Source organism: Manis javanica, chromosome 12, assembly GCF_040802235.1.
Source record: "Manis javanica isolate MJ-LG chromosome 12, MJ_LKY, whole genome shotgun sequence".
Lineage (NCBI taxonomy): Eukaryota > Metazoa > Chordata > Mammalia > Pholidota > Manidae > Manis > Manis javanica.
In genome coordinates this window covers 66,552,999-66,569,675 of record NC_133167.1, presented here as the reverse complement: position 1 = coordinate 66,569,675, position 16,677 = coordinate 66,552,999, and the positions used below count along the sequence as shown (strand labels likewise).

Below are 16,677 nucleotides of genomic sequence, written 5' to 3'. Positions count from 1 at the left end.
ATTTTTATCTAAACACATTAGAATAATTTTCATACTGATGGTTATTATGTCAGCCCTACATTATTTCACTTAATTGTCAGTAGTAGAAATTGATGCAGGAATTACATTATTACAAAAGTGACTTTTAAAAATATATTCTTATTTCTTATCAAGTAGGTACTAACATTGCTATAAAAGTTTTCATGTGCAATTTATGTCAGATGTTGCAATTCTGAATAGAAATAAACTTCCTTTGTTCTGGTATCATCCATTGATTTTTTTTCTCAAAGATACTTTAATAGTGCTGATAGATGCAGAACAGTTGGAATTTACATTAAAAATAAATGGCATGAATAAAAAGCACTACACTACAACATTATAGCCTTGATTTTTCTTTACCAAAGTTCTAAAATCTAAAGGACAAAAATACTGACAAGGTCAAGAAAAAAATGAAAGAAAGAAAAAAGAAAATGACACTGAGGTCTTTGTTTAATGCATATGTATTCCAGGTTGATGGTTGATTTCATTAGTAACTCTCCTTGTTATGCAATATGTTCTTCAGCAAAATGAATATTGTATTCTCACAGGCTCTGTGTGTATCTATTATGTTGCATTATATGAATACTTACATATTTGTAGCTTTCTTTGGTTTATTCTTTACAGTTTGTCTTTTAAGAAAAAGAAAAATTGAATTACATTCTTTCTCTTGTTAAATTGGTAAAAGCTTTTCAATTTATATTATAGATATGTTTCCTACTTTTATTTTCTGAAGTAAACAATTTTAAGTGGTTAATGTGAAATCATTCTAATTATCCTATAACTTTCTAAGTTAATAGAATATAATATTGATTGATTTAAGCTTATAATCAATACTGAGCTTCTTAAGCATATGCTTTCCAATACATTTTTAAATGTAGGAGTGTTTTTTTAATTGCAAGAAAAATGTTTAACAAGTGTACATATTATGCCAAATGTAAATACCGCTACCTTTTGCAATACTAAAGATTGTATGTTGAGATCACTAAGGTTTGAATTTTCATAAAACAGGAAATTCAGAGATAACAAATTTCAGTGACTACACACTGGAAGAGTTCATTTAATAATAGAAGAGGTTGCCTGACTCTGGGTTATGTATATGAGTTCAAGTATGGATCAAACTATATTGGATACCACTGTCATTTAATCTTAGTCATTTTTGAGGTCTGACAATAAGTCACAAAATCTATTTGGTTTTTTGGCAGTGTTCTCAAAAGTCCTCACAACTAAAATTATTCTGACAAGCTTGAAAGTAGAAGAGCCTAAGGTTTGATGTAATATCGGTTGATTGTATGCCATTTGGAAATTACCTTTGTGGTAAAATATTGGCCTTCTGGCTTACTTGATGAAATCCTAATAAATATCTTAGTTATGTTGAACAACCATAAACTGTTTTAAGTATGTAGTTGATAAATGCATCATATTAAGTTAATTTGTACTTAGAGCATTTGCATTTCATTATTCATAGTGGGTAACGTAAGAACTAGAATTCCAATATCTAGTAAGGGAAATACTAAAATAATTAGAGAGTAATATAGAGCTAAATAAAATAGGATGAGAAGGTTATGTGGGCCCAAATAGCCAGGCTTTTGAGAGAGGAGCATCCTGAAAGTGATGAGATTTGAACTAATAATGAGGTAGGAAAGCAACGGGATACAACATGACCATAATGTGGGTGGTAGGAGAATATAAATTTGGCATCTTTGGGAGACAGAGAAGAGCAAACCCAACTGTAATGGAAGATGCAATTTGCTACTGCCTATTTGTTAAGTATCAGATCGTAGCATTGATAAATTTTAGTCGTATGAAGTCCAGATATATGGTATATTGAGATGCTGCCATTGTGGACCTTATTTGTTCTTGTATGATAAAATGGGAGATAGGAAATTCTCGATACTAATTTTACTCTTTTCTCCCCCATCAGTAATGTAAAAACTGCCAAAGTGTGTAAAGATTCATACTCTAAAATGAATCTAAATTGGTGTAGACTGAATGGGAAGATAATCAATCTAGAAACTCTTGTTAGATTTCTTTACCATTTCTTGGTTAGAAATACAAAATTTAGGAGGAATAAAAATCATCACAGATTGGGCTCCCAGGTTGCTGAATTAAGCAGGATAATAGAAGGCCCCCTAGAAAAGTAAGATAGGGACTGTTCTAAGTTTTAAAAAGAGGTCTCCTTGAAGTGTTTCGACCTGTTTTAGTGTTGTCTTCATCTGATCTGGAGCCACAATTGTCACTTGCATGACTATTTTACTTATCCATCAGAAGAACCTGAATTCAGAAAATGAAATAGGATTTTGGAATATGAAAATGGACTATGAATTTAAGAAATATCCTGAGGATTTTTATTATTTGTTTAAAGTCCTAGATGAATAACTTCGGATAGAACTATTTACTAAAAGCAACACCCTATATAAAAAATGTTTCAAATCCAATAAATGAATACATATAACCCCAGATTAAACCAGTAGAAGGTTTACTAGCAAGATGGTTCATTTTCTGGATAACTTTCCTTATGTTGTGACCCTAGCTGTGTTGAGGAAATGTTAAAAGAAACTTTCATAGGAAACCTATTACTCAGTTTATATAAAGCTGCTGTTTAGAAAATTACAGTACTGTCCAGTGTCACGTTATTGAAAAGTAAAGAAGTTGTTTCTCTTCTGAGCAGTAGGAAAAGGTGCTTGTTTGTAAATTACTTCGTATACAGAATGAAAATTTCATAATTAGATCTTGTTTCCCACTTCGTGGATCTATTGCTAAGAAGCTAAGAGCTGAACCACCCACATTTTAGAGTTGTGCAAGGCCTTGGGTATTTCCTGTGTTCCAACTTTACCTTGTGTTTCATCTTTCTTGGATCCTCTTATTTTTCCTTTATTCATACTAATTTGTATTTTGAAAGCATTCTATTCTACTACTAATATTTCTTTAAGTCACATTAAATAATTTTGGAGTAAAATGGGATATAAATAATTGTGAAGCTTATTTATTGCAAGGAGAAGGTGAGCAAATAAGAGGAGCCTTTCTTCTTCCTTGTGTTCCCTTCCCTGTATCCTCCCTCCATCTTGCACGAATTTCATAAGTCATGGAGGACTGAACTCTTCTGTACTTTCTCAGACTTGCAGGGGGGCAGGGAAATCCTTTCTGAAGCTTTTTGCTTGTACAGAGTTACCAGGTTATAGTTTGTTAGGCTGAGTGTGCCCTACACGAAAGTGCCTGACTGAGAGAACAAGTAGGGCTAAAATACATCCTAGAGAAGGAAAACTTTCCTTATGTTGTGACCCTAGCTGTGTTGAGGAAATGTTAAAAGAAACTTTCATAGGAAACCTATTACTCAGTTTATATAAAGCTGCTGTTTAGAAAATTACAGTACTGTCCAGTGTCCCGTTATTCTCCAGTGACTTAATCTCATTTGTTGGCTCAGAAGGGGTCTTTTTTGAAATCACAGGGTGATAGTATTTGGTTTTTGTCCCTGCCCTTTTGATTGAGTTATAAACTAACACTAAAATTTGATGACTAATGATAAAAGTTACTTTGAATGAAGCAAAATTTCAAATTTATTTTCTTCACCCATATATTTCTATTCCATACCCTCTAAATTTGACCCATTGCATTGAACTAAGATAGTCATGATCTTTGAAATAGTTGAAATAATAATTTTCTAATTTAAAATTTTGTTTTGTTACATGCATTACATAATCAAAGCTACCTATTTAGTTAGAATTATATCGAATTTCTATAAAGGAAATAAGGGTTGTGTTTGCATTCCATGTAACAATTGGATGTTTGAAGTATTTAATTTTATTTGTTCAGCTGGAACTTAGTCATAGTTTTCTGAAAATTTATTAATGTATCATCGTAGTAAAGGTGGTCATTAGCAATTTGCATCAAGGTTATTAAAGACTGAATAATACTATTTTCAAATGACACACATTTAAGAGTTTGTAATGAAACCTGCTCTGAGATTCTGTGCTCCTGCTACAGTCATATCTACTTGGGTGTTCTTTTTGTTGTTACTGATTTTATTGTCATTTTGTTTTCTGTATCAGTACATTAGAATTTTATTTTGCAAACAGTAAATGTAAACCTGATTAAGTATTTGATTTTTTAATGCTCACAGGTAAATATTTTAAGTTTTGCTTTTCTGAAGTATGAATTAAAAATGATCCCAGGAACAGCTTCTAGTTGTGTGACTTTTTGAGTCGTGTAATTGAGATTTTTTTCTTAAAGACTGCCACATAAAATCAAAGTATCTTATTTTTCAGGAGCTTGTCTTAATAAAAAAATAGGCTTATTATGCTTGGATTTTTGGTCTCTGATTACAACTTAGAAACTTCTACTTTCATCAAGCAGTTGAAATTAAAAGACTTTTTTTATATTTAGGAGGTTTTGAGCAGTTGATCTTAGTTTATTTTTAAACATTGCTTTGTCTTTACAATTTACTTGCCAGAAGTAATTAATTATTATCATTTTTATTTTGTTATCACTACAATTACATGAAGAACATTATGTTTACTAGGCTCCCCCCTTCACCAAGTCCCCCCACATACACCATTAGTTACTGTCCATCAGCATAGTAAGATGCTGTAGAATCACTACTTGTCTTCTTTGTGTTGTACAGCCCTCCCCATGCCCCCCTACATTATACATGCTAATTGTAATGCTCCCTTTCTTTTTCCCCACCTTTATCCCTCCCTTCCCAGCCACCCTCCCCAGTCCCTTTCCCTTTGATAACTGTTAGTCCATTCTTGGGTTCTGTGAGTCTGCTGCTGTTTGGTTCCTTCAGTTTTTTTTGTTGTTACACTCCACATATGAGTGCAATCCTTTGGTGCTTGTCTTTCTCTGCCTGGCTTATTTCACTGAGCATAATACCCTCTAGCTCCATCCATGTTGTTGCAAGTGGTAGGATTTGTTTTCTTCTTATGGCTGAATAATATTCCATTGTGTATATGTACCACATCTTTATCCATTCATCTACTGATGGCCACTTAGGTTGCTTCCAATTCTTGGCTATTGTGAATAGTGCTGCGATAAACATAGGGGTGCATCTGTCTTTTTCAAACTGGGCTGCTGTATTCTTAGTGTAAATTCCTAGAAGTGGAATTCCGGGGTCAAATGTTATGTCTATTTTGAGCTTTTTGAGGAACCTCCATTCTGCTTTCCACAATGGTTGAATAATTTACATTCCCACCAGCAGTGTAGGAGAGTTCCCCTTTCTCCACATCCTCACCAGCATTTGTTCTTAGTCTTTTCGATTCTGGCCATCCTTATTGGTGTGAGGTGATAATCTCATTTTAATTTGCATTTCCTTGATGATTAGTGATGTGGAGCATCTTTTCATGTGCCTGATGGCCATCTGAATTTCTTCTTTGGAGAACTGTCTCTTCATATCCTCTGCCCATTTGTTAATCGGGTTATCTGCTTTTTGTTTTTTTGGCATGTGAGTTCTTTATATATTTTGAATGTCAACCCCTTGTCAGATATGTCATTTACAAATATATTCTCCCTTACTGTAGGATGGCTTTTTGTTCTGTTGATGGTGTCCTTTGCCATACAGAAACTTTTTAGTTTGATGTAGTTCCATGAGTTCATTTTTGCTTTTGTTTCCCTTGCTTGAAGAGATGTGTTCATGAAGAAGTTGCTCATGCTTATATTCAGGAGATTTTTGCTTATGTTGTCTTATAAGAGTTTTATGGTTTTATGACTTATATTCAGGTCTTTGATCCATTTCCAGTTTACTTTTGTGTATGGGGTTACACAATAATCCAGTTTCATTCTCTTGCATGTAGCTGTCCAGTTTTGCCAACACCAGCTGTTTAAGAGGCTGTCATTTTCCTGCTGTATATCCATAGCTCCTTTATCGTATATTAATTGACCATATATGGTTGGATTTATATCAGGGATCTCTAGTCTGTTCCATTGGTCTATGGGTCTGTTCTTGTGCAGGTACCAAATTGAAACACTAAGTTTCTTGTCAGTTTTCCAGACTATTTTGCAGAGTTAACAAATTCAATGATTTGATTCTTTCCCAGAACAGTAGTTTCTTGGTTTGGGAGCATATCAATCAAGGCTGCCTGTCCTGCTTTCAACATGGGCTCAGTTATTGTCTGTTTGTTAAATATTAAGTTAAGAATCTTACTTCTTCTTGAGTGTTAAAATGCAATCTTATCTTTAAGGTGGAATTCTTCCTGCCCTTCACTATGTTGTTTATGGCTGGGCCTGCCTGCTATAAATTGCCCAGGTTATATATGACTTGATTAGGGGCTGGAGGAGGAAAAGCAGCATCTGGGCAAAGTTAAAGAAGATAAGCTGGGCCTTTTAGCAGGCTAAAGTAAATTTTACAATAGCCTCATTTAATTGATACAATGAAGACATGGGCTATGCTGAGCTGCTTTCTTATCTGGGGAATGTTCAGACATTCCAAGCTAGGTTACTCCTGGCTTTTTAGATTTAACTAATCTTCACTGAAGAATGCTTATATTCCTGTTTGATATTTTACTTTAGAGAATTAATGTGACTCTGTCTTTGCTGAATTGTACAATACGCAATTTTGGTAGGGGTCTTTTTCCAGAGGCCCTCACTTTACTCTGACTACACCCACAGTCCTTTTCTCATTATGAGAGCTAATTATTTTTGCTACATTAAACATTAATATAAATTGAGTTGTGACTGGATATATCCTCATTTCCAAATTGTAGATTTTATCATGTGCATGAAAACCCTGAACGGCAAAGCATTACACACAATGAGTTTTTTTTTACATTAAATGATTAGGAATTACAAGAAAGAATTGACACTTTACTTGCTGGCTTAACCTCTCCAAGGGCCCAAGGGCCAAATCTAGAGTAGGCACGTAGCCTAGCACAAGTAAATGTGCCCACCCACCCCAAGCCCATCCCAACCCTCTTTACACCAATTTACATTCCCAGAAGCAGCGTACCCAGGTTTCTTTTCCACAACATCCTTGCCAAAACTTGTCTCTTGTTTTGTTTTCTTTTGTTTTGTTGACGCTGGCTATTCTGACTGGTGTGAGATGATATCTCATTTGGTTTTGATTTGAATTTCCATGATGACTAGTGATGTGAGCATCCTTTCATGTGCTTGTTGGACATCTGTGTGCCTCCTTTTGAAAAATGTTTGTTCAGGCCCTTTGCTCAGTTTTTTATCACATTGTTTTTCATTTGTTTTTGGTGTTGACTTGTATGAGTTCTGTATTTTTGGTATTAGTCCCTTATCAGATATGTCATTTGCAAACACATTCTCACATTCACTAGGTTGTCTTCTCACATTGTTGATGGCCTCCTTTGCTGTGAATGTTTTAGTTTGGTGTAGTCTCACTGGTTTATTTTTGCTTTTTGTTTTGTTTGCTGGGGAGACGTATCTAGAAAAAAATTCTAATGCCGATGTTCAAGAGTTTACTGCCCATGCTTTCTTTTAGGAATTTTATGGTTTCTGGTCTTATTTTAGGTCTTTAAACCAGTTGGAGTTTACTTTGTATATGGTGTAAGATGGCAATGCAGTTTCATTCCATTGTTTAAGGCTGTCTTTTTCTCCTAGCACGATTTTTGGAGATTGTCTATTCACCATTGTGTATTCTTGCTTTCTTTGTCATATATTAACTGACCATGTAAGTGTAGGTTTATTTCTGAGCCATCTGTTCTATTCCATTGAGCTGTGTCTGATTTTGTACCAGTACTTACTCTTTGATTACTGTAGCTATACAGTACAGTTTGAAGTCATGGAGCATGGTCCCTCTAGCTTTATTATTCTTTCTAAAGGTTTCTTTGGCTATTCGGGGTCTTTTGTGGTTCCATACACATTTTATGTTCATTTCTCTAGTGTTGTAAAAAAAATACCATTGGTATTTGATAGGGATTGCATTGCATCAGTAGATTGCTTGGGGGTATTACGGTCATTTTAACCATATTGACTAATCCTGCCCATGAGCATGGAATAGCATTTTTACGTATTTGTGTCATCTTCAGTTTCTTTCATCAGTGTCTCATAGTTTTCAGAATGCAGGTCTTTCTCCTCCTTGGTTAGATTTATGTCTAAGAACTTCATTCATTTTTATTATTTATTATTTTTTTAATTTTTATTTTGTTATCATTAATCTACAATTACATGAAGAACATTATGTTTACTAGGGTCCCCCTTCACCAAGTCCCCCCCACAAACCCCATTACAGTCAGTGTCCATCAGCGTCGTAAGATATTGTAGAATCACTACTTGTCTTCTCTGTTGCACAGCTCTCCCCATGCCCCCCCATATTATACATGCTAATGGTAATACCCCCTTTCTTTTACCCATGCTTATCCCTCCCTTCCCTCCCATTCTCCCCAGTCCCTTTCCTTTTGGTACCTGTTAGTCCATTCTTGGGTTCTGTGAGTCCACTGCTGTTTTGCTCCTTCCATTTTTACTTTGTTCTTATACTCCACAGAGAAGTGAAATCATTCAATACTTGTCTTTCTCTCCTGGCTTATTTCACTGAGCATAACACCCTCTAGCTCCATCTGTGTTGTTGCAAGTGGTGGTAGGATTTGTTTCCTTCTTATGGCTAAATGAAACTCCATAGTGTGTATGTACCACCTCTTCTTTATCCATTCATCTCCTGATGGACACACTTCAGTTTCATCCATTTCTTGGGTATTGTAAATAGTGCTGCAATCAACATAGGGGTGCATCTGTCTCTTTCAAACTGGGCTCCTGCATTCTTAGGGTAAATTCCCAGAAGTGGAATTTCTGGGTCAAATGGTATTTCTATTTTGAGCTTTTTGAGGAACCTTCACACTGCTTTCCACAATGGACGAACTGACTTAGGATCCCACCAGCAGTGTAGGAGGGTCCCCCTCTCTCCACAACCTTGCCAACGTCTATTGTGTGGCTTCTGCATGGTGGCCATCCTGACTGGTGTGAGGTGATATGGTGATATCTCATTGTGGTTTTAATTTGCATTTCTCTGGTGATTAGCCACATGGAGCATCTTTTCATGTGCCTGTTGGCCACTTGAATTTCTTCTTTGGAGAAGTGTCTGTTGAGCTCCTCTGCCCATTTTTTGATTGGAGTATTTGCTTTCTATCTCGAGGTGTGTGAGCTCTTTATGTATTTTGGATGTCAACCCTTCATCGGATCTGTCATGAATATATTCTCCCATACTGTAGGATAACTTTGTTCTGTTGATGGTGTCCTTTGCTGTACAGAAGCTTTTCAGCTTTTTCACTTTTGCTTTTGTTTCCCTTGTCCAGGGAGATATGTTCATGAAGAAGTCGCTCATGTTTATGTCCAAGAGATTTTTGCCTATGTTTTTTTCTTAGAGTTTTATGGTTTCATGAGTGACATTCAGGTCTTTCATCCATTTTGAATTTACTTTTGTGTATGGGATTAGACAGTGATCCAGTTTCATTCTCTTACATGTAGCTGTCCAGTTTTGCCAGCACCATCTGTTGAAGAGACTGTCATTTCCCCATTGTATGTCCATGGCTCCTTTATCATGTATTAATTGACCATATATGTTTGTGTTAATGTCTGGAGTCTCTATTCTGTTCCACTGGTCTTTGGCTCTGTTCTTGTGCAAGTGCCAAACTGTCTTGATTACTGTGGCTTTGTAGTAGAGCTTGAAGTTGGGGACCGAGATCCACCCCCCCAATTTATTCTTCCTTCTCAGGATTGCTTTGGGGTCTTTGGTGTTTCCATGTGAATTTGTGAACTATTTGTTCCAGTTTGTTGAAGACTGCAGTTGATAATTTGATAGGGATTGCATGAAATCTGTATATTGCTTTGGGCAGGATGGCCATTTTGATGATATTAATTGTTCCTAGCCAAGAGCATGGGATGAGTTTCCATTTGTTAGTGTCCTCTTTAATTTCTGTGAAGAGTGTCTTATAGTTTTCAGGGTTTTGGTCTTTCACTTCCTTGGTTTGGTTTCTTCCTAGGTATTTTATTCTTTTTGATTCAATTGTGAATGGAGTGGTTTTCCTGATTTCTCTTTCTTTTAAGTTCACTGTTAGTGTGTAGGAAAGCCACAGATTTCTGTGTGTTCATGTTGTGTCATGCAGCTCTGCTGTATTCCGATATCAGTGCTAGTAGTTTTGGAGTGGAGTCTTTAGGGATTTTTCTATGTACAATATCATGTCATCTGCAAATAGTGTCAGTTTGACTTCTGCTTTACCAATCTGGATTCCTTGTATTTCTTTGTTTTGTCTACTTGCTCTGGCTAGGACTTCCAGTACTATGTTGAAGAACAGTGGTGAGAGGGGGCATCCCTGTCTTGTTCCCAATCTCAGAGGAAAAGCTCTCAGCTTCTCACTGTTCAGTATGATGTTGGCTGTGGGTTTATCATATATGGCCTTTATTATGTTGAGGTACTTGCCCTCTTTACCCATTTTGTTGAGAGTTTTTACCATGAGTGGATGTTGAATTTTGTCAGACGCTTTTTCAGCATCTATGGAGATGATCGTGTGGTTTTTGTCCTTCTTTTTATGTAGCACCTCTTCTTTATGCATTCATCTATTGATGGCCATTTCCATTTCTTGTCTATTGAAAATAGTGTTGCGATTAACATAGGGATGCATCTGTCTTTTTCAAACAGGGCTGTTGCATTCTTAGGGTAAATTCCTAGAAGTGGAATTTCTGGGTCAAACGGTATTTCTATTTTGAGCTTTTTGAGGAACCTCCACACTGCTTTCCACAATGGACGAACTGACTTAGGTTCCCACCAACAGTGTAGGAGGGTTCCCCTCTCTCCACAACCTTACCAGCGTCTGTTGTGTGTCTTCTGGATGGTGGCCATCCTGACTGGTGTGAGGTGATATCTCATTGTGGTTTTAATTTGCATTTCTCTGATGACTAGGCACATGGAGCATCTTTTCATGTGCCTGTTGGCCACCTGAATTTCTTCTTTGGAGAGGTGTCTGCTCAGATCCTCTGCCCATTTTTGATTGGTTTATTTGCTTTTTGTGTGTGGAGGTGCCTGAGCACTTATGACGTATTTTAGATGTCAACCCCTTATCGGATATGTCATCTATGAATATATCCTCCCATACTGTAGGATGTCTTTTTTCTGCTGATGGTGTTTTAAACAGAATGTTATACCCCCTCCCATTTCATTCCAATTCTTAGTCAATTTGTTTTTTTTTTTTTCAGGACACCAACCTGTCAAAAAAACTGGAATGAAGAGGAGAAGATGTGTGATGCAGGAACATCGAGCCTAAACTGAGAAGTGAGATGGTGGAGACTGATAGTATCAAGGTTCATAGGGAGAAAAGGTTGCCACGGAGATAAGACCCGGGATGTGGACATCACCTGGTATTGGTGGAGCCACCTAGCCACTAGCCATTCATGGGAAGGCTTAGCATGCAGCGCTGTTATCTCCTGCGGAGTTACATGTGTGGCATCCCCCCATTTCAGTTCGGTCAGACCCCGTGTGGGACTGCCCTGACACCGGCTGGGGTGGATCTGAGAACTCTGCCCATTCCTGCTGGGCTATCCCAGCATCCCTCTCAGAACAAGGCCTCAAAAGTGCTCCTGGTAGAGAGAGAGAGAGAGAGAAAGAGAGGTAATTATGCTCAAGAGACAGGGGCAATTTTTTGCTGTAGCTCCATGAGCATATTTCTGATTTTTATGTTGAGATCCCTTTCACGAAGATTGATCGAGTCCAGTTACCAGGTTCCTTTGACTTTGATGTTTCCTATTTGTAGGTGGCACCCTCCAGCGCCCAGAAGCTTTTCTCTCTGGAGCTGCTCAGCCCTTGGGATGATGGCAGGCAGGGGTCACGGGAGCGGCGCTGGTGCTGGCAGGAGGAAAGAGGTCTTTCCTGCTTCCTGGCCGCAGTGCTTGTCTCCACTGCTGGGGCCAGTTTGCGGAGCACGCAGGGAGAAGCCTATGTGCTTTGCACCTGTAGCTGCCGTAGGTGGGGCTGTCCTCTCGCTGGCCTGGTGCGGTGGAGGGGGCAGCCGGTTTGCGAGCCGGTGTTGTTGGGGAGGAAGGTGCAGCAGGCCGTGTTGTGTATCAGTCACATCATGGTGGGGGGCCCTTGGAGCTGCGTAGCCAGCCAGGGGGCTGGAGCGCCCGGAGCTCCTAAAAGTTCCCCCACCTGCTGGGCAGAGTGCACCGGGACAGTTTTGTGCACCTGTGCTTTCTTCTGAGCAACCCTTGCCCCTTTAGCAGCTCTCTTGCTGTTAGGAAGTCTCTCAGACTGCCCGCCTTTCTTTTGTCCCACAGCTGCCGGATGTGGATCCCTGTGTTCCGCAAGTGGCAGGAATCTCAAGTCTCTCCAAGTATTCCGCCCGTCTTCGCTTTCCAACCCCACCGGTCCTCCAGAGCATCCTGTAAGGTAGGTTCATGCTCCCAGAGCAGATCTGCAGGGCTGGGTGTTCAGTAGTCCTGGGCCTCCACCTGCCTCCCTGGCTCCATTTCTCTTCCTCCCTCCACTGAGCTCAGGTGCAGGAAGAAGTGCTTGCGGGGTCCCTCTGGATCACGGCCTTGGTACATCACCCTCCACCTTGAGGTGACAGCCTGCCGCGGCAGCCTTCTCTACTGCTTCTCTTCCAGAATCTGGTGTAGTTGTCATATTCCCATACTGTATGTATGTATGTATGTATGTATGTATGTATGTGGTTTTCGGAGGAGGTTTCTGCCTCCCCTCTCACGCTGCCTGCTGTCTTTAATCCTACGAAGCCATCTTTAAAGTTCTTTTCTTTTTCTTTTTCAGTTTCACTTCTGTAGGGTACGTTTCCCACTGCTTCAGCTTGTAGTTTGTGTGCTTGGATCTCAAGTGAGCTTCCTATAAGGGAGCACGTAGGTGGTCTTGAGTTTTCATCCATTCATTCAACCCTGTGTTTTTCGATTGGAGCATTTAAAGTTTTTCCCTTTAGTGTGATAATTGATAGCTGTTTCCTTATTGCACTTCTTAAACTTGATTTTTTTCTTCTTTTTATATGTAGTTCCTCTCTGTGCTTTCATCATTGCTCTCCTGGTTATGAGCTATAGCTTTGTTTAGTATTATGCTTTCCTATCTGTCTGTCTGTCTATCTGTCTACCTATCTATCTACCTATCTATCTAATCTCTCCACTATCATCTATCTACTGTCATCTATGTGTCTATCCAGACTACCTAATCTATCACCTATCCGTCTATTATCTATCATGTATATGTATCTATATCAATGTGTCTAGTTAATTTATATGAATCTATATCATCTATCTAATCTATCTAATGTATCTATCATCTATCCAGTCTATCATTTTATCAATATGTCTACATCTATCATCTATCTATATGTGTCTGTAGGTGTCTGTTTGATCTGTCCACCTAATCTATCATCTATCTAATCTGCCTAATCTATCTAATCTCTCCATATGTATCTATATCATCTGTCTAATCTGTCATTCTATCTATCTTTGTATCTATCTTATCTATCATCTCCATCAATCTATCGGTCTAATCTATCCATTTACCTAATGTATCTACTTATTTATTTATTTTGCCCATTTTTGTCAACGTACTGTCACTAGGCACAGAGAGATTCCTCTGTCTCCTCATTCTTGATTCCTTGTGTTTGTTTCTGTGAGTTAGCTTTGTCTTTGTGTCTTGAGAGGAGTGGCTGTAGGTTGGAACATCTGGGTAGGTGGCACGAGTCCGCTGGGTGTAGATGGCCACCTGGACTCTCTAACCGGTGCAGGCGGGGACCCTCCGGGTGCTCTGCCCTGCGGCTGGCCCCGCTGGAGTGGCTGCATGAGCTGCGGGGCAGATCCGAGGCCCCACACGGGGCACCCCAGCTGGCCTGCTGGCACTGAGGCAGGTGCATGCCCACTATAGTAGGTCTTTGTGCCTGTGCGCCAATGTCACCTCGGTGGCCCTGCTTGGCTGCCCATCTCCAAGGGAGCATGTGTAGTCACAGGTTATGTGAGCCACCTTTTGGGGACACGCAGGGCTGGTGTGGGCTAGTGGCCCGTGGGCTTGCTGAGGTGGCAGGCCAGCTAGCTTGTGGGGAAACTGCTCCTCTCTGCTGTCAAGGTGGAGGTGGAGTTTCAGTGCATTTAGGCATTTAGATGGGACTGAAGTCTATCTGAAATGGAATAGTATAGCATTTAGAGCTATGTTTCTGTTGGTATGAAAAGGATGCTGAGCATAAAGAGTTGGGTGGTGGTGGCCGGAATTCTAGGAATGTTTATGTCCTTGCATTTATTTATTTTCTGTTAAGGGAAGTAATTCTGAAGTAACTTTTTGCTCATGTCTGAAGGTGGTGTGTAAGGTCATCCCACGTCAGTCATGGTGAGATGAAGTGAGGTGGTAGAAGTAAAGCCTGTATCCCTTGGCCTGATACATGGGAGACACACTGTGGGTGCTCTTTGCTGCTCTCCTGTCCTGGCTTATTACCTTAACTAACGTGATGGTTCAGAGTGGTCCCAGCGACATTTCCAGCAAAATCTTTCAAAAATTGCATAGAAACACTTGGCAAGGAAATCCCCAGAGGCTAGTGGAAAAGTTTACCCTTTCTGGTCACTGTTTGCAACCTGTTCACTCTATCGTGCATCCCTTTGTTACTTTTAGACCGATTGGGGCAGTGGTACACACTCACACACACTCCAAATCCGTCTCCCCGCACCCCCCCCCACAAAGACACACACCCAGCTGAAGCTCCATTCATCCCTCAGCTTCCGTGAACACCCGATGTGCTTTGTGCAGGGGCCTGGGTGAGGGTTGTTCAAAGACATGGAGCCGCAGGAGGTGGCTGGGGGAGAGTTCCCACAGGAGGTTGCCTGGGCAGGCTCTTCCCCGCTGCGAAGGTCCCTCTGGGTTCCCTGCTTGTGGCCTCCCTTCCTCGGGTGTCAGGGACAGTGTATCCCTGTCGGCCCTGTTTCCCAAACAAGGCTGAGACTTAACTGAGACCCCAGGTATTGGAAGCTGCAGCCCACACTTTAAGAAAAAAACTTGCACAAGTTAGGCTTCTGGCATTCCCCTCATAGGAAGCAGACTTCACAGTGAAGAGACGGATGGACGCAGACACCTACGCAGACACATAAGCACAAATATCTATGCGTAGGCTCTCTCCGTCCATCGTCTAAGTGTGTATCTGTTTACTTACATATCTGTGTCAGTCTACTCAAGCTGATAACCAAAATAACCAAACTCTCATAGAGTGGGGGCTTAATCCATAGACACTGATTTCTCACTGTTCTGGAGGCAGAAGTCCAAGAGCAAGGCTGATTCAGTTCCTGGTGAGGTCCCCTTTTCTGGCTTGCAGACAGCCACATTCCTGCTGTGCCCTCACAGGGTCAAGGGAGAAAGCTCTGTCCTCTCTTCCTCTTAATGGCACTGAATTGTGTAATGGCAGCTCCATCCACACCCTCATGATTTCTTCCAAATCTGATTACCTCCCGAAGGCCCCACCTCACAATACCATGACAGTGGGGGTTGGGGCTTCAACCCTGACTCGATTCAAATATGAATTTGTGTGTGTGTGGTGGCGGGGGTTAGGAGCTGCAGAAGGTGAGGTGAGAGCCCAAAAATACAGTCCATAACTCTATCAATTGCTATCTATCTATATCTATATCTATCTATCTTTCATCTATCTATCTATCTATCTATCTATCTATCTATCTATCTATCTATCTATCAATCATCTATCTATCTTAGAGTATCTATCTATCTAATCTATCTAATCTTTTTGTCTATCTCCTTATGTGCAGAATAGTTAACAACATGATTATCTATCTATAATCTATCATCTTTTTTTTCTACCCATCTATCCTTATGTGTACAGAACAGTTAACAACATGGCTTATATGTCACTTCCCTACATTATGTTGCAAAAAAACTTGCAAGATAACTAGGCCGTAGAGACAGCACTGACTTCACTGAGACACCTGCACGCTTGAGTCAGTTGCGTGTGATTACAAAACCAATAAATGGTGGTGCAGGAACTTCCACCCATTCTCTCTCTCCTCAGTCCTCTTTTCCCTCCTTATCACTTTCTGACTGTATTCCAGCCACATTTTTTGACTAACTGCTCCCTGAAGTCCACAAGTATCCTTCCTCTGGGCGTTTTCAGTAATTTATCCCATTCTATGGAATGCTTTTTCCTCTGATACCTGGTTTAGTCATCTCCTTCTAGACGGTTCAAGTCCCACCTCCCTGGTGAGGCATACCCTGTCCACTGTTTATATTGAAAGCCCTGCTTTTCTCTGCCTGTAACCTCAGTCCTCCATATACTGCCTTATTCGTCATAGTGTTTGTTTGTTGCCCGTTAACCTACCGGAAAACTTAAAGATCTTCATTGTCTCTTTCCTCCCCTCCAACTAGAATGTCGTCTCCACAAGCTAGGAATTCCACCTGTATTAAGTCTGGTGGCGACCCTTCAGACACTACAGTCAGTGAGAAGTGGGCACAGTTGTAACTCAACATGGTTTGACATTTTAGCAGTTTAGGTTAGAGTCAGGCCTGTCATTAAAGAGGATCTTTTCCTATATTTCTAAGCTACGTGATAAATTGTAAGCAAGCTTAAATTTTCAGAAATCAACGAGCAGGCAGGAGTGCTTCCTTCTGTCATTCCTACAGGATCGAGGGCCTGGATACCCAATCCGTTCTCTCGTGGGTAAGTGGGAACGTGTGAGGGTGATTTTCCAAAGTCCAAGTTACGTAAGACACACATACACACACAG

The 16,677-nt window shown here is 39.9% G+C and overlaps 1 protein-coding gene across 7 annotated transcripts in view; it reads left to right on the top strand.

The window, feature by feature from the left end:
• LOC118969894 (uncharacterized) overlaps positions 1 to 16,677 on the top strand; it is a 102,554-nt gene that overhangs the window by 5,799 nt on the left and 80,078 nt on the right. For 3 of the 7 annotated variants that reach the window (XM_073218750.1, XM_073218749.1, XM_073218748.1), the window contains exons 2-5: positions 11,158 to 11,233; positions 11,712 to 11,923; positions 12,235 to 12,346; positions 12,454 to 12,520. In XM_073218750.1, the coding sequence (XP_073074851.1) occupies positions 11,767 to 11,923; positions 12,235 to 12,346; positions 12,454 to 12,520 (336 nt within the window). In that variant the 5' untranslated portion in view covers positions 11,158 to 11,233; positions 11,712 to 11,766. Of the gene's footprint in view, positions 1 to 11,157; positions 11,263 to 11,711; positions 11,924 to 12,234; positions 12,347 to 12,453; positions 12,521 to 16,677 lie in introns of all 7 variants that reach the window. The other 4 variants (XR_012123722.1, XM_073218751.1, XR_012123723.1 and 1 more) reach the window with 4 other exon arrangements.